The sequence below is a fragment of the Triplophysa dalaica genome, chromosome 18, assembly GCF_015846415.1.
Source record: "Triplophysa dalaica isolate WHDGS20190420 chromosome 18, ASM1584641v1, whole genome shotgun sequence".
NCBI classification, from domain to species: domain Eukaryota; kingdom Metazoa; phylum Chordata; class Actinopteri; order Cypriniformes; family Nemacheilidae; genus Triplophysa; species Triplophysa dalaica.
The window spans coordinates 19419124-19444469 of record NC_079559.1 but is presented as its reverse complement, the minus strand read 5'-3'; the positions used below and the strand labels follow the sequence as shown (position 1 = coordinate 19444469).

Here is a 25346-nt window from a genome sequence, read left to right as displayed (position 1 = left end):
GTGATCAGTGACGTAGAGCGCTCGTGACGGGTCACGTGCCGTGTCAGGTGACTCCAGCAGAAACAGGAAGCGACTTGAGAGAGAATTATTAAATGTTATTATTTTCTCACCGCATGCCTGCGTTTCTTGCTTCGTATTTGTGTTAAAAGTAAATCCTGCGCATCTTTTTGTCTAGTGGTGTGAAGCGGACATGTTCGCAGCGGACGATGAGGAAGGAGATTTTACGTCTCCCACTGGAGGGTGAGCTCGTGCACGTACAGAGATACACAATCGGGCGTCAAAATTCAGCAAACGTTCTCTTGATCTAAATCAAGTTTTCTTACGTCTACAGTATCGTAACAACTTTGATTCAGCGGGGATATTAAGGTCATAAATGATGGTGCAAGATTGTGTAAGAGGAGTGTAATGTCACCTATTGCCTAATAATAAAAGATATTAATATAACTTAATATAATATCATCATGTAGACACAATAACGTTACTTTGAAGGACGTATTTTTAAGGACAAGATTAGAGTTTGTTCTGTTAAAACAGCGAATTGTTTTCATTCTAACACTTATATGTTGCATTCATTCCTGCATAACACCCTTGGCTATATCATTTTTAATATTTTAACAGTCTAGTTAAAGATTCTTGGATAGGGTGTTGCTGTCATCCATTACACTGAAATCATGTCAAACTTTGAGCTAATCTTATGCTGAAATGGTTTCATTCTGTACCTACAACCTTGAACTGAAATCTCACAGCCCACTAAAAAGACTTCCCTAAAAGTTTTTGTAGATCATCACAATGAGAAGCAAAACACACATTAGCACCAAACATAAACACTTAAAATGCGTCAGAAATAATGTAATTTGCTTTTATATTTTGTTAATCTTATGCATTAACATTTATAAAATACATCTTAGGTGTACAAGTTCTCTCTGGTGAAATCAAAGTCATTTCCAAGTTTTAAATCTAGTTACAGGGTTCCTACACGTTTTGGAAGAGAATGGAACTTTATTTGATTGTTTTCCAGGTTTGGATTAGTATGGAAAAAAGAAAACTGAGTATGGTGAAAATTATGAGTTTCCAGACTATTGCCCTCTTTGGTTTTCTAAAATATAAAATTAAGAATTTCTGACATCGAACATATTTTAATGAAGTTTGGTGCATGTTTCGAGCGCTTTCGAACCCGACGGTCCCAATTTGAGCGTGCATGACGCCCGTCAACATTTAAATAATGAACCTGGCTAAATGTCCGATTGTAATATCCAATAAAGCAAACTACAAAATGCTTAACCGATACAAAGACATGACCAGACCTTCATCAGTTTATCAGCAATATTTGTATAAAAATATCAATTGGCAATGTGTTTACTCATCATGGATAAAAATAAAAAGACAGACATGCTTTTGTTCTAAAATCCACATTCAGTATGTAGGTTAGGAATTTTTTTTTGGAGACAAACTTGTTTTTGTACCTTGGTATTTGTAAAATCCTACGTATGGGCTGGATTAAACAACATCAAAATTTGAAAGATGTTAATGGTCTTCAATTCAATTTTTTTTCTTCATTAATTTATTATATTTCACCAATCCTTCTGTTGCTGTAGTTTGAAGGTTTACAGTTATTTAATTTGACAAATTGTTAACATTGCACAAAATTCCAATAAAATGTTGTGCATTGAACACATTGGTTTGGTGTTCATTCATTTGTACCAGGAATAGCCAGCTATAACAGTCCACTGATTATTTGGCAAAATAACATAATAATATACCACAACTTTTTTCAGCTGTCAAATAAGGTGTGAAAAATCTTCTGGGAAGTCTGTATGTTTGAGTCTGTAAAAGTATGGAATTTCCTAATGGAAAATGTGTAGGAACCCTAAACTTAATTGATGTTCAGAATGGGACCTATATGAGGTATAACTCTAAGAGTCTGTGATTGAGTATAGAGGTTGAGAGTTAGTATGTTAATACTCTTCACATGCTGGTGGTTAGAAGTGCCAGATCAAAGCCGACAGCATGCACAAGGTCTCAGTCTGGGACATCTCACAGTCACGAGGAACACAACTTCATTCCCTGTGTGTAGGCTTTTCTAGACCTGCTGAAAACATCTGATATCAACCAGAAGTGGACATTTAGTGGTATGAAGTCCATAAATGCATTGTGGAGTGAGTCACTGGCCATCCTTGGCTAGTTTTGCTGTAGTCAACAGGTCAGTTGAGTATGGCAGTAATGCAGGACGATGCCTACGGATGGAAAGAGATTCATGGGTCAGTGCGGTGTTTGGCTGTTATGTGGTTGTTACAGTGGTGTTATGCAGGTGATTGTTGATGTTTTTGAGGCTAGGCCCTTCAAACTGGAATGCTGTTTTGAGACTCGTGTGGCTTTATAAAAGCAAAACGATGCAATGGATGTAAGTGGATTTGTGTGGGGGAAAATTCTCTCACACTTTTTGTATGATTTCCAGAGCAAAGTTAGCTTCTCTTTTTGGAATGGATCAAGCAGCAAGCAAGGGCAACGAATCGTTCCAGTACACGGCTCCAAAACAGCCTCGCAAGAGCTCCGGGAACTCAGGTAGGACTCGAGGAACCTACTTGAATATAAACTAGGACTTCAGTCTGATCTGAACAAATGTGCAGCATCAAAAACTTTTATTCTTAGCTTCGACGGACAGAAGTCAAGAAAAGGCCAGTTACTCTATTTGAGACATACCTCTAATCTTGTTTGATTTTTTATATTTTAGGACCTCCCAGCCGAAAACCAGCCCCTTCTTCCAGCTCCCCTGCTGTTATCTTTGCTACTGCAGTACAGGCCTACAGATAGTAAGTCTAAAAAAACGTTCAGACACAATATTTTGAGCCATTTTTAGTAATTAAGCAAAGGCATTTTTGTTAAGTTAGAAAGTATGATGGGAAATATAAATCAGCAGCGCTACGTTTTCGCAAATTTAATAATTCATCTCAAGCACTTATGTTTTTTCTGTGCAGTGTTAATGGACAGTATGTGAAACAAGGCAAGGTTGGAGCTGCGGTCCTTGGAAATCACACAACTAAAGAGGTTAGAACAGGTTTTGTGATCATTTTTGAGTCTTAAGTCATTTACTCATCTTTAATTTGTTCCAAATCTCTATAAAAGTCTTAAAAAAACGAGTGACTACTATAGTGGGAAAAGAAATCTACCGTGGTAGTCAACAGTGCCCCAGAACTGTTCACATTCTTTAAAATATCTTGTTTTGTGTTATACATAAAGAATGTAGGGCTGGGCGATATATCGTACGATTCTTATGCTCTCAGTTTCTCAATGACTTACGATTAAATGCCGCCACATCCAAAAGCCAGAGTGCACTCTTGCGGGAAACTCCGAATATGGGAAACAGAAGAAGAACAATTAGTTCCAGGAAATGCCTGTGGTCATATTCTATCACGGTTCTTCAAACCTTTTCATGTATTTTCATGATAATGAAGGTAGTATATAGTTATGATGATAGACGAGTGTTGCTTTTTCAAATACACGTTATTAGCGACTCATATAGACTTATATCTCATATAGATTTAAAATCGAACAGATGAGCAGTACTTCCTATTGATCAAACAGCAGTAGTTCACGGAAGAGCTGTGCATTTAACATAGAATCAATTTCATAATCGATTTAGACATGTATAATTAGCATATTTATCATCCAGCCCTAAAAGAAAGTTATGTAGCTTTGTATAGAATTGAATAATTTTAAAGAATTGTAAAATTTGGGTGAAATATCCCTTTAAATGGATATGAAACATGACAGTGGATGGATGGAATGCCGTTGTTTTTGAGATTTTATATTTTTGATTTAAATTATACATTATATGTTAACCCTCTAAGTAGCTTAAGTAATTTACTACTTTGTAGTTTCATATAATGCATCTAAAAGAGCAGCTTAACTGTTGCTTTAGTTAACTTTACCATTTAAGTTTATTTATGTTTTCTGTTTTCATTACATGTTATTTAATTCAGTTACACACAATGCATGGTGTTTATGACATGCACATGTCTTTACCGTTCTTCAGTACAAGCTCCTGCTGTATGTCAGTCAACAGAAGCAGGTGACGGCAGCCAGAATCCACACCGGCTTCATCCTCACTGTGAGCTGCTATCCTTCATAGTTTCTCATTTAAAGATAGTTCAAGAATGTCTATGTGTATATAATGACTGTTCAGTCCTTATCAAACATATCTAAACAAGGTTATTAGAGTCTTCAGGTTGAATAGACATGTCGCATCGGCAGCTGAGTCGTATGGCAGTGACGCCATATTAGACAGGGCAAGACTGCACTATAAACACAAGTGAACGGGAGCCGCTGTCTTTTTTTGATAAAACTCACTAAAACGTTTACATTTCTCAACTACTTTCAATGGTTAATGGTGGTTTACGGTTTCATTGTCATTAAATCAATAAATGACATGATTTATTGTAATTATGAGCAACCCAGTGTCCGCGACTGTATGCGATAAATTAGACTTGTCTACAAAAGTATGTGTGGTTTACGTACAGTTCTTGTCTTCGTGTGATAAAATATTTGTTCTGTGTGCAGGTGATCAAGTGCTCAAACTCACACATGAGGCCCATAGCCCATATTATATCAGAAAAATACATGAGACCTGTTACTAACTAAATGTATTATTTGATATTAGAAAACCCAATACAACATTAGAAAAAACACCATACTCCCCCATTCACTTGAATTTGTATATAGGACAGTCTTGATCCAACAATATGGTGACGCTGTTGACACATCCCAGCATCGTGCCAAATTTGATGAATAGGGTTAAAGCTAAACGCTCCAGGATCAAAGTTCCTGCTTTATATACATGTTGTATCTCATTGTTCTCCCACACAGGTTCAGCCCAATAACTACTGCACATTTTATGATGACCAGAGACAGAACTGGTCACTGATGTTTGAATCGGAGAAAGCAGCTACAGACTTTTGCAAAGAGGTTCGTGTTTTCTGAAGTCTATCTTTATGACAATCTCTTTTCTTTGGTGCTTCATTAAGTGTGTTGATTGTTTTAGGTTTGTCTGGCGAAAGTGAACTGCGGTGGTCTGTTAGACTCTGTCCTGATCCAGGATCTTCTGCTCGGTGAGGGGAAAGCCGTGGAGAATGGAGATTCTTTAGAGGTTGCTTACACTGGCTGGTTATTACAAAACCAGACTATTGGAACGGTAAAGATAGTTGATCAATGTTTTAACACCAGTTTTGATCAAGGCCCTTAGTGTGGCAGGGGTTCTTAGGCTTGCTCGGTTTTCTGCTCTTCCAGATGTTTGATTCTAATCTGAATAAAGACAAACTGCTGAGACTGAAACTTGGGGCTGGAAAAGTCATCAAGGTGAGTGAGATGGGCTGAATTGAATAAAGTCTGGGTTACTACTGTAGTACAGCGGTCTAATCTCTCTCGTTCTCAGGGCTGGGAGGAGGGAATGTTAAACATGTGCAAAGGCGGAAGAAGGCTAATGGTGATTCCACCTAGTCTTGCGTATGGGTCAGAAGGCGTTCCAAACCATGTCCCACCAGATAGCACGCTGATCTTTGAAGCAGAAATCCGCAGAGTAAGTCACATTCTTCACCTTCCTACTTTCGTAAACTTTATCATGGTTCTCTGACTGTATCCCAATTTTTGTGGTTTATAAAATCTATAGCTCGATTAATCATATCACATTAAATGTAGTAGAACAAAAGTGCTTGATATACTTTTGCATTAAAGCGGCCATAACATACGCGGTTTCTGCCAACCTCATATTAATGTTGAGTAACTATACAGTAGTATTGCATAGTTTGTATATTCGAAGAGTATTTTGTTTGATCACATTTATAAAAGATAGAAACAGCTGTAGGATTATTTCTGAAACCATACGAGTGTGCACAGTGGAGGGGTAGGCTGAACTAAAGCACGTGCGCACCCATTGCCGACAACAAAACACAGACATTAGTTTCACTCACTGCATGCGGTTCATGTCCGGCATCTTTTAGCGCTGGGACGGCTCCATATATGAGTTTCAAACAATCTCCAAATACAGTGTGATATCCACAGTCTATATAACATTCATCACCCAAATGCAGTGAACAAACAAACACCTGAACTTCACGAACAAATACTTTCTCTCTCTCCTGCACACAAATGAGATTGACGTCTGCGCATGCTCCTTATCCTGCTCTCCTTCCTGCCCTTGTTTTTTTCCTGAGAATTGTCCCAATACTGGACTAAGAGAAAATGTTACGAAACATTTTTAAATGTCTGAAACATGTACGATCGCTGGGGGAGTGTATCGAGCACAGACATGCTACTTAATACGCACAACTCATTTTTTGAGAAGCTGATCATGTTAAGCATGAGAAGACAGCACGTTTAACATTGTAAAGAAGTCAGAATGCATGAAACACGTTTTACGGCCACTTTAAAGCATGTGTGAGTGCATGTTTTTTATCTTTTAATATTACCCACAACCCCTTGACCCACTGTAAAGTTTGTGATGGATTTTTTTGGTGTATATGCAGGTAAAGTGTGCTAAAGATGGAAGTTCGAGAGATTCTGCGGCTCCCTCTCCAGCTCCCAGTGTGGACAGTTTGGGCCCTTCTGAGCTCAACCAGCCGCTCGGCACCGCTCCACCCACCAACAAACCAAAGTAAGCCAAAAAGACTGGATTAATTAGCCCTGCGTTCCAACTGGGATATATCGCCCTCTGAACGGCCCTTAGGAGTGACAACAGTCATGGCCGCCATACTGAAGCGTATAAAATATATTATTACGGTTTGATATATTTTCTTTCCGTTGACAGTGAACCGCCTCTTCGTGCAAAATCCAACTCTCTAAACGAACATCTGAGTGTAAGTTTTTATTATTAAGAATTTTTCAAGAGATGTATTATTTATTTGTTTATTTAATATTATACTTTTAATGTGCAGTGTAGTTGGATACAAGGCTTCAGATGTGTAAATATAGTCTGCTATATCCTGGTCGCCTGACAAAACATGAAGTGAAGTATTTAGACTATGATTGTCTATTCTCTTTGTTACAATGTCTTCAGAATCCTGATGCCAGTAAAGCTAAACTGATTTCTCGTATGGCCAAAATGGGCCAACCAATGCTGCCCTTCTTCACCGGTCCAGCCTCACATCCAGACTCCAGCGACTCAGAACTTGAGGTAAGAAGTGATGTGTGAGTAAAGTTGTGTAGAGTACTTCAGTGTCCAAGACTAGAACTCATAGACTTCCCACTTTCCCAGTTTGCTTTAAAAAGGAACAGAAAAACTGCTTGACGCTTGTTGCATCATGCAGCGTTATTTGTTCAACATTAATTCTTATGTTCGATCTTGATTATTTCTGCAGGATCCCAGTGTGTCCAGACATAAGGAACATAGCAGTGCACCATCACCTCAGCCTGTACACATCTCTTCCTCTCCGATTTCAGTGCATGGTAACGCATTCACAATTTCAGATTCTTATATATATTCTGGGCTGACATTAACACTCAGCAACCCGCCAAATGCATTTGATTTCAGCTGGGACGAGTAAGACAGCCACATAATTCCCAAGTCATGAGAAACTAATGAGCACACCCTGTGCTGGCAGTAATGCGCCATATTGACCGACATCACACAACACATATGTCTTTTTAAAGAAGTGAAATGAATGAGGAGCTTATGTGGCAATTTAGCACAAAGTTCACATTAGGTTGAGAATGGCTAGTATATGACCCAGACAGGTAAATAATGTCCTGCATACCGGCAGCATGTTGACTAAATGGGCAAAGACGACAGGTTTACAAGATAGTGTGGGAGGGAATTCTGTTGTCCTCATGAAGTCTCACACAAATTTATTAAAGGGGTACTTCCCCCAAAAATGAAAATTCTGTCGTCGTTTGCTCACCCTAAGGCTGTTCCAAACTTGCATAAATGTCTTTGTTCTGCTAAACACAAAAGATGATATTTGGAAGAATGTCAGAAACCAAACAGATCTCCGTTCCCATTGTATTTATTTTCCCTACTAAAGCAGTAAATGCGGGTTGAGATCTGACATTCTTCGAAATATCTCCTGTTGTGTTTAGCAGAACAAAGACATTTATACAGGGTTGGAACAAACCGAGGGTTAGTAAAGGATGACAGAACTTTCATTTTCAGGTGAACTGTCCATTTAAATACTGCATGTTAAAGCTAGCTCAGTCTAGTCATTTTGACATGAGTCAATTTGTGTTGCTGCTCTATATATGCCTCACTAAACTGCATGTTTTTGTGCAGCTGAATATGACGTGTAGTTATGTACCTGCTATGTGTCACAGTCAACTTTGAGCATTTCAAATCTATTTTCCCAGCAACAAAATTGTGGCCAGTGAAAATGCAGAGTGAGCTAAAACGTTAACGTGTCGCCCTGTATATTTAACTTATTATAATTATTTCTATTTGTAAAAGCTAAATTTATTGTTTATTATCACATGCATTTTTAATTGCAGGTTCCGCCCTTCTACCCGTTACTATGGCAACAGTCAATCCACAGCCCTTGATGCCAGGAGCAGTCCATGCCTTTCAGGTAGGTTATTTCTTGCATATGTAGTTCAGACAGTTTGTCCATTGTTTAATCAATGTATTGAAAATAATTGATTCATTCTCAAATGTCCCTTAAAGAGAGAGGAACTTGAATGAAGTTTGCATTAAAATAAAGTAACGATTGAATGTAAATGTAACAGTAAATGTTGCAGATTACTACCCATTTCTAAATAACAAAAAATACAAGTGTGATGCATGCTTCTCATATTGCTCATACAGTTGGGTTAGAGAGTCAAACTTTCATTCTGAGAATTCAACTTTGGCCAGCTTTACAGAATATAAAGGGCAGGAAAATACTTTAGACAGAGATTGAAGGGACATTATTTCTCAGATGTCTATCAGTTTATTTGAATGTGACTTCCTCTTTTCAGCCCGTCGGACAGATGTATTCCTCACAGACGGTTCCTTATCAAGGTAAAGTGCATTGTTGTAAAATATCCACAATTTGATGGTCCTTTGTAACCTACGATGAAAATACTGTTTTCAGTCATATTCTATATCTATGTCTGAATCATTTCTTGACTTCAGCTGTTGTTGTAATTGTAAACTCTGTTTTTCTACTAGGATCTAGTGATGTCACATCCTTCTTAATGACAGAGGCTCGACAACACAACACTGAAATCCGATTGGCTGTCGGGAAAGTGGCTGACAAACTGGACCATTTGTCCTCTAAGGTCGGTACATAAGTACACACTTTTACATACTGTACGTTTAGACGTACACGTCTTAGTAATCTTTGTTTCTGTTTTCTATATTTTAGATGGATGACATACAAAAGCAAGGCGGCCTTTCATCGGGCTTATCTAACGTATCCATGGAGACAGCTATGATTATGCACAACATTCAGAGAATTATACAGGTAATTGGCGCTGAAGTGGCAGGTGAGCATTGATTGGTCCATGAAACCTTCCTTCAGAATGTGATGTATTTACCCATGATTCATTCAGGAGAACGAGTGTCTGAAGAAAGAGGTGTTTGAGAAAAGTTCACGCATCGAGGAGCAGAACCGTAAGATAGGCGAGCTCATCAATCAGAACCAGAGGTCAGAATCTCAGGCTTACTCCAATGGGTTCACGTTGCACTGATGACGCGCATTAGTTCACACTGGATGCGTTTGTGTTTACAGTGGATATTTCTCAAAGCACTGTTGTGTTTTCTAGTACAACTATTTTGTACAAATTAAATCATATAAAGATATTAGTCTTGTTTAATGAAAGAAAAGAAGTATCGAAGGTCTGTATGAAATTTAGCGACATCTAGTGGTGAGGCTGCGAATTGCAACCAAGGTCTCACCCTACCCCTCCAACCCTTTTGAAGCACTACGGTGGCTGACACAGGACTAAGATTTTGTCCATTTCATTATGTCAGGTCTTTATACACCACTGAAGATATAGTTATGTATTTTATATTGCATATCTGTCAATAGATCAACCAGTAAGAATAAACAAGCTTGAATTTAGTTTGATTATTTTCTGGAGTACCTCATTCAAATTAATTTTTCTTACCCCATTGGCAGATTTTTTGCTTGTTCTTATTCATTATTTAGCGAGGCTAAATAGTTTTCTTTAGTCACTTACCTAGTCAAGTAAATGTATCTCAATTTATTGTCATATAAATATTTGTTCCAGAAAACAAGACAAAAAGGCATAGTAAGAAATTAAAGAGATAGTTCACCAAAACATGAAAATTCTGTAATCATTAACTCACTCTCTTGTCTTTTCAAACCTGTTAGATTTTCTTTCTTCTGCTCAACACAAAAGAACAATGTTGTTAACTGGCCTTCAATCTCTTGAATTGGTTTGTCCATACAAAGGAAGTGAATGGAGGCCACTGCTGTTTGGTTACTTACTTTCTTCAAAATATCTTCTTTTTTGTTTTGATGAAGAAAGTCATAAGGGTTTAATATGACGAAATTAATGGTGATTTTAATTTTTAATCGATCTATCACTTTAAGTTGATTCATTAATAATTAATAAGCTTCAGCGAAAAAATTATAATAACCAAAGTTTTTTTTATATTTATATATTTTTAAATGTATGTACGTTTAGAACACTATACTTTGTATTATAATACCGTCCTTGGAATATATTAACCATCAAATTAAAAGAAAATGGTAAACGCTAATGCAAGGATGTTTCTTTTAAAGCTCCCATGGAAGTCACAGTAAATTTGACATTATTTTCTCTTTTGGTTGCCCTCATCAGACTCTCTATTTTTATTTTCATTTTGTTGAAAGAAGTGAAAACACTAGAGTTTAGTTTTTCTTTTGCTATTTGAGCAAATGAGAATGCAAAAATATATTTCTGGTAGTCTCCCATTCACCACTTCAGAACGTGAGAACGGTCCATTAATTGTTAACATTTCGAATTGATAACCAGACATTCCTGTTAGCAACCCCCTTTTCCCATCAAAAACCAATGTCAGCTGTTATTCTCAATAAATACAGTATGGCTGCATATACAGATTCTGTTGTGCTTTGTGCTGTAGGTATATGGAGCAGAGTAACATGCTGATGGAGCAGAGAAATGACTCTCTGAAGAACAGCAGTGAACAATGTCAGGCCAGAATTCTGCAAGCAGAACAAGACAAGGTACGATACCAGCAGTGACACTTCACCAGACGCTTCTGCCTTCTGAGCTGCATCAGAACCGTCATTCAACCTCATAAATCCTACAAAAATAGCTTAAATTTGTTATCTGATATGATGTGGCACAAACATTTTCCATCTCACAATCACATTACATACAACCATAAACTATCTTACAAACACGTTCTTTCTGAATGAGATGTTGGATTTACCCTTCCTTAATTATTTATTTGAAGTATAAGGCAAACATTGACGCTCCTTAAAAATCTGATACACCTTATTTTCTGATAAGTCACATGATTAACTCTGTTTGGCTGAGAGCTTTAAGTGGTGCCTGCTCTCGTTTCCCAGCATGCACCGCCACTGGAATTGGGCTGGGATCAGGTGAGCAAGCTGTCCCGCCTCATTCAGTTCGTCATATCTTTTAATTCAGTTTATCATCTCCCCTGTGCTCTGTTGTGTTTTAACTGGTGTTTTAACAGACCAAACTCATTAACCAATCAGCTTTCAACAGGGCTACACACCTTGACATCCTCCACTGTCTCCACATGATGTCTCGCTCTGTTATCATTCCAGTCCCATCTTAGTTTGTTCCCATCTGAGAAGTTTAACATCACAGTAGCAGTTGTTAGCAAGATGCTTTGTTGTCAGACTCGCTTTCTTTCTCTCTCTCTGGAAGGTGCGGTTAAGCGAGGAGTTGGCCTCCTCCACAGCGCGGGTGTCAGAGCTGCAGCTGGAGTTGACGTCACAGCAGCAGAAGGCTGCGGTCCTGCAGACCAAACTGAATTCAGCCCTGCAAGACATCCAGCAACAGAGTACACACATCACAAGTCTAGAGACGCAGCTACTGGGTGAGCAGCACTGTTAAGACGCCTTCACATCACTGACGATAACATATTAATCCAAAATCTGTGTTCTGGGAAAATGTCTCGGTAACATGTTTCACCCCCAAATTAGAAGAAAAACAGGAAACAAAAACTGTAATCATAAACATCAGCAATACAACCATTGTATATAAAAACTGTGTAACATATAAAACATATAAAAAACATATAAATGAGTTATGATAACTGAGAGAAATTTGGAGTTTTTCCCTGCCAAATACATGAACAAATGTCATTCTTTTGGTGATAATTTTAATGCAAATGCAATGCAAGAATTCACAAAGGAATATTTCACCCAAAAATGGTCCCCAAAATAACTACAGTCAAGTCAATGGGGACCATTTTTGGGTGAAATATTCCTTTTAGAAATCAAGAATTATATGAATATTATTTAATCCTTAATTTCTCTTGACTGGCTGTTCTATTGTTGCTTTATGCTCCATTTTTTCTTTTAGTAACGACAGGAAAATTACTTGGCACTGAAAATGTGTGTTTTTTTGTATTGTGTGTTCAGAGTTTAAAGAAACAGCAGAAAGAGTGCATAGCCAATACAAGATGGAGAAGCAGAAACGGAAGGAAACGGAGCTGAAACTCAATGGTTTGGAGGAAGAGCTACAGGACGTGAAGACAGAGAAGGACAGCATGGAGAGAGTGAGGAGCTTTTTGAGACTTAAGAAGAATTTGTGTGAGAAAGACAACATGATTAAACCTTCTATGTGACTTTTTTGTTTTAGACTTTCTCTGAGAGGAAGAGGAAATGGCAGGCGGAGAGACAACGCTCTGATGAGGAACTGGAAGAGGTGAGGAGGGCGGCCCAGCAGGAGATGGACAACCTCAGGAACCAATTACGGAAAGCCAGAACCAGCACTGACCACGCTGCTGCTGGACAGGTGAGTTTTCTGACCACACTTGACCTTTTGTGTTTATCATTGCTTGCAATCTTCATTAAAAGTGTGAATGTTTAGATTTTTATGAAAGAAATTGTAAATTTACAAATTTTATAAAAATATGTTACTCTGAATAGTTTTTAGTAGTATTATCAGCATGATGAAATCAATAGTAGTCAATATAATGACCTAACTTACGTCGTGACAAATATATGTTTGTGTAGTTGACTCAGATGCAGGCTGAGCTGGAGCAGGAGTGGCAGATGAAGTGTGATCGGACTCTTGCAGCAGCACGTGAACAGCATAGAAGAGAAATGACTGAACTCACAGAACACAGAGACACACTGCAGATCAAACTCACACAGCTACAGGAGAAGGTACGCTTTTTTGATCTGTATTATTATTTGTTTGCAGACAATCTCTACTTTTATCCAATTTTAAAGTAAACCTAACACAGTATTTTACCTGTTTCCCATAGTTTAATGCGCTCAGACAGTCCCGTGATTCAGAGGAGCTTTTAGTGCAAGATCAGGACCAGAAACAAGAGTTAGAGTCCTTGAGAGAGAAGGTGAGGCATCTCTAGTATCCAGTTATTATGTGTTTTATGCATATGCAAATGACTAAGTTAGGATTTGGACAATTTCAGTATTATGGATGTGACATGTTTAGTCAAAACTTTTCATTTTCAGAGAATGTATTTATTACCAATTTATTTAACATCAATGTGTATTTGAAGAGCTCTTTTCCAAAACGCTATAAATCCATTTTAATATTTTTCATGAAAGTGACATTTTTTACCTAGACCCATACATTTTGTTAAAATTCAATTTATCCTGTTAAAATGGTCTGTTGGCTCAGTCTGAACATGTTAAACAATGATTGTTAAATGAAACAACAATATTGTCGATTATAAATTCAATTTTTATTTTTTTCAAAACGCTACAAATCCATCCTTTTTCAAAAATGTTTTGGTTTAGTTCTTTTTAAAAACAAACAAACAAGAGAACATGAAACATATGACATCAGGGCTCATACTATAAATTAATATAAATCAAATAAATGCAAATGCATGAAATAAATAACAGCCAAATAAAATAAATAGTAACAAGCTAAATAGTAAAATAAAATAAATATTTTCAATATCATGTTTCAATATTTTTCACCACATACAACAAACAATTTAAAAATAACACATACAAATATCACTAACGAGCGAATTCTGATTGGTTGAGAGGACATATCGCATTTAGGCTAAAAACAGATTCGGAATTTATAGCGTTTTGGAAAGAAACTGCATCTTGCAGTACATTTTAAACAAGGAAATATAGCGATTTGGCATGAAACAGTGATGGAGCAGTAAATAGGTTTAGTACACAGCAAAAATAAAATTAAACCCCTGACTGTAGAGTCAGAGAAACACACAAGTCTTCTATTTTAGAAAAAATGAAAATGTGTTAAAAGAGGTCACAAGTGACAACCCTTTTGATCACAAGCTATCTTTTGTGTTTTTGTGTGTGTTTCAGTGCTCTGCGCTGGGTCAGAGAGCAGAGTATCTGAGGCATCAGGGAGAGGCGCGAGTGTCTGAGCTGGAGAGAAAACTGGCTGAGCGACAACCACAGGCTGACACAACAGAAGAGGTGAAAATCCTACCGTACATTTAAAGCAATAGTTCATTGTAAAAGAAAAACTAATCTCATAATTCACTCACTTTCATGAGATCCCAAATGTATTTGACATTCTTTCTTTAGTTGAACGCACCCTTTTTTACGTAAGAATTTTATGATAAAATGCTCAAGCCGCAATTTCAACATTAAAGTCTGTTATTACATCTTTTGTTACGTTTGTGAGAGAATACATTTAAATAATAATAATAGCAATCCTACTGGCTGCTGCGTGTTTCATGACTAGTCGTCACTTGTGTGTTTTATCTGTTTTAATTTGGCTAAATCAGCTCACAACATTGATTGTTTTCTCTCACAAATGTATTGTTTTGATCTGGAAAATATTTATGAAGGTATTTGATATACTACACTTTACCATTTTGAGTACCATAAAAGAGAACATGATGGCATTTTAATGCAATTGTTTGTTTGTGTTCAACTGAAGAAATGAATTCATATACTGTACTGTACATCATGGGAGTTCATTTTGGGTGAACTATTTCAAGGCATGTATTTGCTGAACTGTGAAAATGGCTCTTTAAAGATGTTGTTTTTATATCATTTAAATACGGTGTTGAACAGTTGTGTTTCATTGAGTCTAATGCTTAGATATTGAGATAAAATGATGAGATTTTAGTGCAGAGCAGTGAACTAAAGGCTACTGCAAATATGTCCTAAATCCAAGACTCTCACTATCCGTATGAAACTGTGTCTGTTGACAGGTAAAGCGAGTGATGAACGGCGTGTTCCAGTCTCTGAGGGGGGAGTTTGATCTGAATGAAACCTACACAGGAAGTGCTGTACTGAGAGTGCTGGTCAACACCATAAAGGTCTGCCTCCATACGACACAACATAACACTTCTTATAACACGTATTCAAATGCATTTCCTTTTTTTTCCATTCACAGAATATAACACTGCAGCACCTTACTAGGAACGAGAGATCTTCATCTGAACCCACCGAGAAAGATGAGGATGCAGATAAAGACGAAGAGAACGAGGGTGATGAGCAGAAGGTGCATATAAATGGCAGCAGAGAAGAAGAGGAGACGAACAGAGATTCTGTAGGACAGGATGAAGAAGTGGAGGAAGATCCAGCGGAGGAAGATCCAGCGGAGGAAGAGGCAGAAGAAACAAAGGACCTTGAAAGAGAAGATCATAGTGAACAGGAAGTCGTAGAGGATGGAACTCAAGAGGTAGTGGTTGAAGAGAAGGAAGTGACGGTTCATGTTAGCCCAGAGGAGAATGTGCCGGATCAGGTTGTGGAGTTGGACGGGGAAACTGGTACAGAGGGCACACATGAAGAAGACACTGATAATGATGACATCACCCCCAAACAGGAAGTGATGACAGAAAAATCTGACGACGCCACTTCCACACAGGAAGTGATGGTAATTAATGATCCGTCAGTTGAAGCAGAAGTTACAATGTGTGGACCTCCTGTGAACCCACCACCTCCACCTCCTAACGCTTCACAAGATGACTCTACCGCCCCATCTGCACAGCTCTCCAGGTAGGTTGAAAAAGAAAATGTCATTTTGGGGTTAAACTGTGCTTTTAATTTAGTCAAAAAATGATTATTTCCAATTCTGTTGTCCCCACATAGCTGTTCGAAAGCACAAATACTGTAGGACACAAATGAGATTTTGCAGCAGTGGAATTTATCTGTTGAATGCTGCATTCCAATTCACACAAAACAATTGGATTACTACTAGATTAAACACAAATCATCACAATGAAGCGTTCACATTACTAAATCGAACTCTCTGTGCATTAACTTTTAAATGTATCAACTAATGAACCACCTGTAATCTATCATGAGATCTTTTCTCCTTATAACATGTGCGTCCCTCTATACCCTCAATGTTTGTTTTGTCTCTCCGTGTGCTCATCCTGCTATTCTCTCAGTACATCTGAGAGAGTACCAGAGGAAAATGGGGAGGATCCATTTTTCCAAAGCTCCGCCTCTCCCCAGCCCACACCTGCACCTGCTGTAGATGAAGAAGAGGAGGAGCTGGTGAGAAGGACACACGCACACACACAACCCATGTATTCATCTGCTGTTTTACAGTCTCCCGTCATTTATCCACTTGGTTCAATTGTAGAAATGAGTAATAACACTAACCTCTGGAATCACATAGTTCAGACCAGTATTCTTTTTCATAGTGTGAAATAACGTTTAATATGATGTTTGGTATGGTGGTTGTAGTTCACCTAAATATGAAAATTGTCTCATAATTTACTCAATTTCATGCCATGACAGTCTTCTTTTCTTCAGGTTAAGACAAAATATATATATGTTTGTATTTGGTATCTTACACAACACTGTGTTGCTCAAAAAGCACATCCATTCATTGTTTAATTTCTGTGTTCTGAAGTAAAACAATGCTCGTAAAAATCATATTTTATGCGTATTTAGCAAGTGATCCGTCACATATCCTCATATCCATAATATTAGTGTGTTAAGTCCAACTGCATCATTTGTTCTTGTGTGTGACATTTTCATGATTTTTATCGATATGTCGCCATAATTGAATCTACCACTTCGATCTGCCTGTTTACATCTTTTTTATAATCTCGAAATATTGTTTTCTCGCAAATTGTTTTGCTTCAGAAGACATTTATTAACCCTCTGGAGTCATTTTGATTACTTGACTGATGTATGTATTTGTGATTTTTACCATTTTGAGTACAAAAGAATCATAAATCATTAGGGGTATAATGGTATGTGTATTCGTACACAAATAAACATACATTTTGTATTTTCAATTTGTTTATATATATATTCTATAGCATATTTTTTAAACATTTTTAAATTGTGTTTATTTGCAAACAGTCAGGTTTTATGCTTAAGTTATGCCATTAAAACAGCGACATCTGCTGATGGACACCATGCTTCGGTGTTGAAGAGAATGAGGAAATTACGTCGCTGCTGATATCACATGAGTTATAAAAAAGAAAATGACATACATAATCTAGATTTTTTTTTTACTTTAAGATTTCACAGAATGCATGCCCAAAATAGGTTTGTTGTGTCATTGTAATCCAGTTTTCATTAAGTCATTGACAAATATTTAGCTGCAATGTGCAAATGTGGCCTAAGTGTACTTGTACTACTCTGTGATTAGTCAATAAGCCATATTACTATATGTACTGATTAAAATAATACTGTGTTTTCAGAGTTTAAAGGGATGCCCTCCTCCAGCTCCTCTATTTGGTGAAGATAGCGAGGATGAAGACCTGGATTGGCTAGGCTGATGTGACCTTTCACCAGTTGTGTGTCAAAACACCAGTTCCAGGTCTGATGTCAAGGACAATTGATAAACTCTGACATGATGGACGCAAGCTTTGTGTGTGCTAGTTGGACAGCAGAGGACACTGGACTTCATGTAATGGGTTCTGGAGACAGATCGGTTTGAGTAACCATAAAAAAAATGCTTACCCAAGACCTTAAACAGCACTCATTGATAGAGGTTTGACTGACTGCTGCTTATGAAACTGCATTTTGATAAACAAGCACATAGAAGTAATAAATGCGTTTTACAAATCATCTCTAAACATACTGTAAATCAAAACCATTGATTTTTCTCTTCTTTAAAAAATGTTTATTTAGTTTGTCCTATTAAGGTTCAATGCGTAATGCTGATTCTCGTTCTTACAAGTATTTTCAAGATTTTGTCATTGTGCTACAGCCATATAATATAAAGCAATTAATAAGGCCAATTTCTTTTTAAAATTATTAATAAACTGATAAAACACATAGTGCTGGTTTTCATGACAGACACCTTTATGAATGGCCCAACCCTGCAGAATTGACCTGCTCAGCTGGTTAACAAAGACAATCCAAATTTATAGTTTAAAAACTTTGTTTTAATGTCGTTTCTACAGATAAGAGATTTTCGTGTGTAAAACCACAAATAAGCGCAGGGCAACAAAACATCAGGACAGAGCCGATTCAAACGGGTTTATGTGAAACGGACAGGTTATTGTCCTGCGGATGTGCTTGCGTTCCTGAGCACCCAAATGACATCGTATGACACTGTGTTTAGTTATTGTGTTCATACTTTCAAGTGCTTGCTGCAGACAGGTGTGTCAGTCTCTTGAAGAAATCCCATCACCGATTAAAGCTGATCAGTTTCACGTATATGAGGAGATATCAAGGACAACAGAATCTGGATTTAGAACACCAGAGAGGATCATCATCGTAGGTCGAGCATTGATACAGTGCCTTCTGTGATTTGAATGTGGCTGCCATTCTGGGGAAAACAAAGACGACAAGATTTTAAGTTTACTAACCAAATGCATTATAGGAAATTAAATTCTCAATATAAGCTGATATTAACTTGCTAAAGATGTTTTTAAAGAAGAACTAAAATTAATAATTGTATTGGTGTTATTGGAGACCTGACGTAAACCATCCTGCTACTGGAATTGAAAGTCTTACATGTACATTTTTTCTTACTGTCCTTTACTTATTGCTATTGTATAATGTTCCAAGTTCGTATATTAGGCAAAACATGCAAGCGTTGCATTTGGCAATTTGTCAACATTTTCCTTGTGGAAAAAAAACGTATAATACTCCTATGCAGAGGGGATTCTTTCTATAGGCAAACTATGCAAGTTGCATAGGACCCCTGCACCACCAGGGGGCCTCCTTGAGGACCGAAACAAAAAAACTATAACGTAAACAAGATGCGGATTCAACTTTCGGAGTGTTCTGTTACAAACTTTACATGAACCATTAGGGGGGCAAAAATCAATACTTAATTAATTTACGATGACATACTCGGACATCATGCAGTGCGTGCAGGTGATGACATTCACCTAATGTGATGATGTGTCTTACATATGGCTTCAAAACGAAGCTATCCGTCTGTAGCGGGAAAAAACCAGCAAAAACGTGAAGCAAAAGAACAAGAACTTGAAGGCATGTGTTTTTGTACAATTTCAAAGTCTAATAAAGCTTTGTCAATATATGGAAGTACATATTTACAAATTGTCCACAGTATTGTATGTACAGTATTTGTCGACTGGCATACAGTTGGTTTGACTGTGGACATGAATTTAGGGACATTGTCCAAAGTTACATACACATTACTATTCTAACTTCAATAGCATTTACAAGGAATGACTTAGTCACAAAACCAGCTGTACAATGTTCATGTGAGACTCGGCTATAATGCACATCACTGTATTTCGTTTGCCCATGATAAAGTGTCATTTTTGTGTCATCACATTTAGAGAGTAAATGATATGTTTTTATTATCATATTTATCACGTTTTATTTGATAAGTAAAAAGCTAGATGGTTCTAGAGTCATGTGTTACTATAGGAAGAGTATTATTTACATGTAAATCAAAATGTGAATTTAATTTATACTTAATTGTTCTTACTGTCAGTTTAAGGTTTCTGTCTTTCAGTTTTAATTTGTTTAAGTGTGTAAATTGATTTAGATATAGTTATTGTTAACAGTTCTGCTCATCTTCTTAAAACATATTATGACAAAGGCCCCACACAAAGATTTGCATATGGCCCCAAGACGTCTAGGATCGGCACTGCTTTTATGTGATTATTTTATGTTATTTACCGTAAACAGCGGAGGTTCTTTTGGATGAGGATGAAAGCCTTTCTGAGTACAGGTTGAGATCTCCTCCATGCCATAGTCTGTCAACCTGAAGTAGCCTGTCCTGTGATACATGTCCACATTATTGGCGTTTAACATAAGCATCTCCATAGCACAATATACACACCCATAACTGCACATCAGTTGAACTCCATTGGATTTACTCTGTAAAGAGCTCTTGTATCTATGTTTATCTCTCTCCTTTGTTTCTGGACTTACTCGTTGAACTTTGGAGAGCAGACGATGGCGATGGACTCTGGCAGCATCATCTGGTAAGAGCAGTGTGTGTGCAGGTCAACGCTGGAGAGGAAAGCTGTCTGTGTGGGGTGGGTCTGTGAAACAGAGAGAGACGGTAACATGAGGACCTCCAGTTAAATGCAGGCTGTAGTAAAACTGAATGCTCTCTGATCCACTGCACTACTGATGTTACACTATGATGGGGGTTATATGTTATGTCATTTGTGGTCAAATAAAACATTTCAAGGGGAAGATGAATCTCTAGTGTCATACATGTATCCAGCCGAGCGTAATGAGGTTGTGCTGGTCCTGCACCAGGAAGAGCTCTTCTTCGTTCTCTGTGTCACAGTAATCTGGACCACCGCACTGTTTTGGCACGATCACGTGCGTCACTGTGAAAGCGTTCCTGTTCTGCAATAAACACATAAACGTTCACTATGAATGCATCCAAGAAAACATTTACATTGCAAATGTGATCATATTGTTTTTGACAATGTTAATGATTTCTTTGTCCCAGATGTTTCTTGCATGATATAAAGTAAATGGTGGTGTACCACACACTCACCAAGCTCCCACAGAGAATCCCACACGTCTCCACTGCTCTGATGGTGTTACTATTGGCCAGTTGCAGGAATTTGCTGCAAAGCTCTGCAGGAATAGCTATTTGCTGTAAGCCTTCTACCATTGTAGCTAAAACACAAATAGAACCATTCTCATTAACACAAACAACACACAAACACACTTCAGTGAGGTTTAGGGACGATGCATACTATTGTTGCTGAGATGATCCGGTTTGAGTGAGCGATCAAACGTGGGAGTTGCGGCTGGGCTGTGAGCCGACGGAGCGCCGTGATTGGCTGAGGGGTACTCCGGACTCTGAGGGGGACTGGGTGGTGCTGGGTAAGGCACGGGTGGGCCCTGGACCCCGGGTATGAGGAGGTCTTCCTGAGGACGAGCTGGGGTGCCGAACTCGTGGATGATATGCTGGCGCTCCTGCTGACGTATCATCTCCTCAAACTTGCTGAACTGCTCCTGCTCCAGCTGTCTTCTCTGCATATCCGCCACACGCTGCCTTTCCGCCTCCAGCTCCCGCTGGCGAGATAACTCCCGCTCCATCGCTGCTGTTTCTTCTCGCTGCTAAACACACGAAAGAACAACATTCATAACGTTTATAAAGGATTAGTGATCGTTCACCCAAAAACGAAATTCTGTCATCCTTTACTCACCCTCTTGTCATTTCAAACCTGTAAGGAACACAAAAGAAGATTTTTTTGAAGAATGTTGGTAACCCAACGTTGGAGGTAGCCATTGACTCAATTGAAGTCGATGGGTCTCGCCGCTGTTCAGTAACCCCGTTCTTCAAAATATCTTCTTTTGTGTTCTGCAGAAGAACTATATATAGTGCTGTGTGTCATCCACACAAATGAAACGCCGTAAATGTTCTGCCTTGAGTATTAAATGTTTACCCCAGATATCAGAAATGTTGCGAGACTGACCTGTGGCTCCCCCCTTTGGTTTAATAGGGTGTGTGCCCAAATTAATATCGTGCGTCTTACAACTGCGCTCCTCTGGTGTCACAGAGAAACAAGAAAACCGGATCATTGTGGTCAAGGAAACTTACATTTGAACATCTTCATAATATGAATAACATATACCATAAACCTTGATTTTCTGCACTAAGTTTGATTTCTATTGTCTAGTATCGGGTAAAAGTTTCTCTAACTGGTAGCGAGTGTTGTTAATATCTGAATGTCGAATTAATAAAACAATATTCAGCCAGCGGACTGACATATATGACATGAGCAGTTGTAACGTTTAAAGAATGCCAACGTTATGGTTCCACGTGTTTTTCATTTTCAGTGTTTATACATCCAGAACGTATATAACATACATTTATAATATGACTGGTGGCAATTTACCTCATCGCCACAGCAACAGATGATCAGTGCTGTCAGAGTAATACATGTTTCACGCAGCACGCGCAAATTGCCGAACCACACACGGATCATATTCGTGTCACAATAGCAAATTTATGAGCAAAAACTCTCTACGAAGCTCACTTTACCCTCTACGTGGTTTATATAACTATATCATTTGTGCAGTTTTCGTGGGAATTTACACTTATGAGTCAAATAATCTTAAAAATGATCAAAGTATTAAATTAGCCGCTCTGATTCAAGGCTCGTCCCTCGCGCCACCTGGCGGTAATGTTACACGCGCCGGACTGCCTATTACTGTACATCAGATGTCTTTGAGTACCATTCCTGTTACACAATCATTTACTTAGACAAAAATAATTGTAAAATTATGATATAGTTTTTCTGTATATTAGTTATTAAAACAAGACTTTTAAGGCATTTACAAGGGGTGCTTTTTCGTAACCTTAACCATTACATGAGTATTTTTCTGGGAAGGGAAATACGCATTACCTTTTTGCTGAGATACTCAGCGTATTCATTCTCATATCTCTTTAGTAAATGCTTCTTCAGCAGTTCTGCTTGAGGGAAGGCTATCTCCTTTAACTTCTGTTTAAGAAACAACAGCAAAACAATGTCAGCCGATGTGTTATGTCTATTGATCGATCATTATTGTCCTCACATTCACAGCAAACTGTTTTAAAGTTTAAACCAAATCACATTACCCTTAAAGTTTCCTTCTTCTCAGGAATATTAGGAAGCTTATATTCTGGACGCTTGGGGAGCTTTTCGATAAAAAGCCTGATGGATGGAAACAAAGAAGTTCAACCTTTCAAAATAATTAAAAGAAACAAATCAACAAACCTATTTGTAAAGAATAGTTATAAAAAGGGCAGAATGAACGATTATTTTACACTTCCAAATAATATCTTGTTGTTACTGGTTTGATGGTTATTTTAACGCATTTAAACTGAAGCCTCCAATGTTACCACAAATGTTAGACGGCTCATAAATATTAAGGAGACCAGAACGTTCAGTGCATACAAGAAACCCAAATACGTAGACTTACGTACTTAGATATGCGATGTAACACGAAGAACAATACGATTTTTGAGAACAGATCACTGTCCTATTAGAGAGTCTAAAACTTTAGCCTTTTCTATTTAACCCTAAATAGACGTTTCAGAAATGGCCAGAGTTCAGAGCTCTACTTACGTGATGTATTTATTGTAGAGAACAAAGGCATGCTCTGTGTTGCCCTCCTCTGCATACACATGGGCCATGCGGATCATCTCCATGCCCGAGCGAAAGTATCTGCGGAGGGGGACAGCTTCATTCATGTCCACCGTGCTGCCCTTCTTGGTCAAGGCCCGCACCCTCTGCTCCGGGGTCAAACTCACATCTGCGTGGTCCAACATTATACTGTCCGTGGTCGAGACCTTCAACTGTGATGCAAAAGTAGAAACAATGGAAAAAATGATGTGACCGTTAGCTTTGCAGGTGTTCAACTGTGTAAACAGAAGTCTCTTTCAGCTTAATGCATAAAATATACAATGCTACACATCTCTATCATCAGTATTGCAGTTGATGGATTACCAGGAGAGTGGATCATTTTCTGAATATTAAATATATTAATACTATTTAAACCCTAATAATTTTTTGACGAGTCGAATAACAGTATTGTACATGATTATTGCGTACACTAAATCACGACCATTTGTGAAAAACATGAATTCTATTTGAATATTTATTTTATTTTGAATAGAGTGACTTTTAATATGCTATTGGAAAATGTTAAACGTGTATAAGAAATACAATTAAAGGAATATTTCATAATGTGGCCTTATCTTTACGGTTATATAAATAAGAATACATTCTTGCAATAGTAAGTATATTAACAATTAAGCAGTCAATGAAGAAATAAAGGATGGAAAAAACATGTATTGCTCTCAACAGATAATGTATAAAGAGACACTTTACCTATCGTTCAGACTTAGTCGTGTAAATAATAATAAACTACTGTGCGAATGTTTTAGAGATTTATTTGATATTATAAAAGTATGTGCTAATACGTGTGTGCTGCTGCTAGCTGGCTAACAGTTAAATGTTTCTGACTCTTACCCCGACAATAATAACAGACTGCGTCTGCTGAAGCTCATTCACATTAGCAGAAAAAAGTCGTCCATTGCACTATAGATTAGATATTTTATTGAAATCAAATCTAGGTGCGTTAAACTGGTTTCTACGGCTCTGTTTTCCTCCTTTACGCTTTTATTCTCAACTACTCGCTTCCTTTTCCGGTGTGACGCAAACAAAACGCCCACATAAAAGTCTATTGATAACAGATTAAAAGCTCCTTTGCAAAACTCTGTTTTTAAAAATGTTCAAAAATCATGTTGTTTTAATGTGAATTTCAAGTCATCAAACTGTGGTTGAGTTGTTTAACAGAACTAACAGAATACAAGCATAACCAAAAAACATGATTTGGGGATTTTTTAAAAAGTTTTTGTGAATAAAACCTTCAGATGAATGAGAAAACGTGTTTAATTTCATGGTGCCTTGTCTAAACCGATAGTTTAATGACATCAAAGTACCCCGAACCATTTGAAAGCTTTCAATTTTGTTTTGCTAACAAAGGCCTATTTATATATTACATATATTGATCTCTGAAGGAGTTTAATGTAATTTCCAACGCAAAGTGGGGAAACTTGTTTAACTGTTTATGTAACTTTTAACATTTATGTGACATAAAATGAGATTATGTGACATAATATGTATAAATGTAACCGTATATGCAGACATTTTTTTGTTTTGACACATTAAAATGTTTCACAGTTTTATTGATATTATCCATAAATGTCCTTTATACAGTAGGTGCAAACTGTATATTGTATCCCCTAAACAACCATCACAGAAAAAAATCATTTTCAGATCCTGCAAGGAAGTATTTGGCCCCAACTGTATATTAATATTCTACTATTATTAGATG

At 37.6% G+C, this 25346-nt stretch overlaps 2 protein-coding genes across 5 annotated transcripts; one reads left to right on the top strand and one right to left on the bottom strand.

Moving 5' to 3' along the window:
- The first annotated feature begins 38 nt into the window (after positions 1-38).
- Positions 39-18341, top strand: fkbp15b (FKBP prolyl isomerase family member 15b). Of its 3 annotated transcripts, none has more exons than XM_056772756.1 (30): positions 39-240; positions 2456-2562; positions 2732-2810; positions 2976-3045; positions 4034-4108; positions 4864-4962; positions 5039-5188; positions 5284-5352; positions 5429-5572; positions 6519-6646; positions 6800-6848; positions 7049-7165; positions 7350-7437; positions 8470-8546; positions 8935-8977; positions 9128-9237; positions 9324-9422; positions 9511-9605; positions 11051-11153; positions 11502-11534; positions 11830-12001; positions 12549-12685; positions 12769-12924; positions 13146-13298; positions 13400-13489; positions 14445-14558; positions 15305-15412; positions 15490-16094; positions 16490-16598; positions 17762-18341. In XM_056772756.1, the coding sequence occupies exons 1-30, from the start codon at positions 191-193 to the stop codon at positions 17837-17839; spliced, it is 3507 nt and encodes a 1168-aa protein (XP_056628734.1). In that variant the 5' UTR covers positions 39-190; the 3' UTR covers positions 17840-18341. The 3 variants fall into 3 exon arrangements, with proteins under 3 accessions (XP_056628734.1, XP_056628735.1, XP_056628736.1); XM_056772758.1 differs by lacking the exon at positions 39-240 and adding an exon at positions 352-391; XM_056772757.1 differs by lacking the exon at positions 11502-11534.
- A 150-nt stretch (positions 18342-18491) lies between these two features.
- Positions 18492-24640, bottom strand: stambpb (STAM binding protein b). Of its 2 annotated transcripts, none has more exons than XM_056772759.1 (10): positions 24479-24640; positions 23573-23802; positions 23083-23158; positions 22871-22966; positions 21212-21578; positions 21007-21131; positions 20715-20852; positions 20424-20536; positions 20169-20268; positions 18492-18837 (listed from the first exon to the last, which is right to left on the bottom strand). In XM_056772759.1, the coding sequence occupies exons 2-10, from the start codon at positions 23773-23775 to the stop codon at positions 18781-18783; spliced, it is 1275 nt and encodes a 424-aa protein (XP_056628737.1). In that variant the 5' UTR covers positions 23776-23802; positions 24479-24640; the 3' UTR covers positions 18492-18780. The 2 variants fall into 2 exon arrangements, with proteins under 2 accessions (XP_056628737.1, XP_056628738.1); XM_056772760.1 differs by having other exon boundaries at positions 21212-21575.
- Between the last annotated feature and the right edge of the window lie 706 nt (positions 24641-25346).

Coding starts and splice junctions, on each gene's coding strand:
- stambpb (XM_056772759.1), bottom strand. CDS start 23,775: ATGTTGGACCACGCAGATGTGAGTTTGACCCCGGAGCAGAGGGTGCGG. Junction 22,967..23,082: donor AGAAGAAGGAAACTTTAAGG/GTAATGTGATTT, acceptor TTTCTTAAACAG/AAGTTAAAGGAGATAGCCTT. Junction 20,537..20,714: donor TTACGCTCGGCTGGATACAT/GTATGACACTAG, acceptor TCTGTTTCACAG/ACCCACCCCACACAGACAGC.
- fkbp15b (XM_056772756.1), top strand. CDS start 191: ATGTTCGCAGCGGACGATGAGGAAGGAGATTTTACGTCTCCCACTGGA. Junction 4,963..5,038: donor CTACAGACTTTTGCAAAGAG/GTTCGTGTTTTC, acceptor TGATTGTTTTAG/GTTTGTCTGGCGAAAGTGAA. Junction 12,925..13,145: donor ACCACGCTGCTGCTGGACAG/GTGAGTTTTCTG, acceptor ATGTTTGTGTAG/TTGACTCAGATGCAGGCTGA.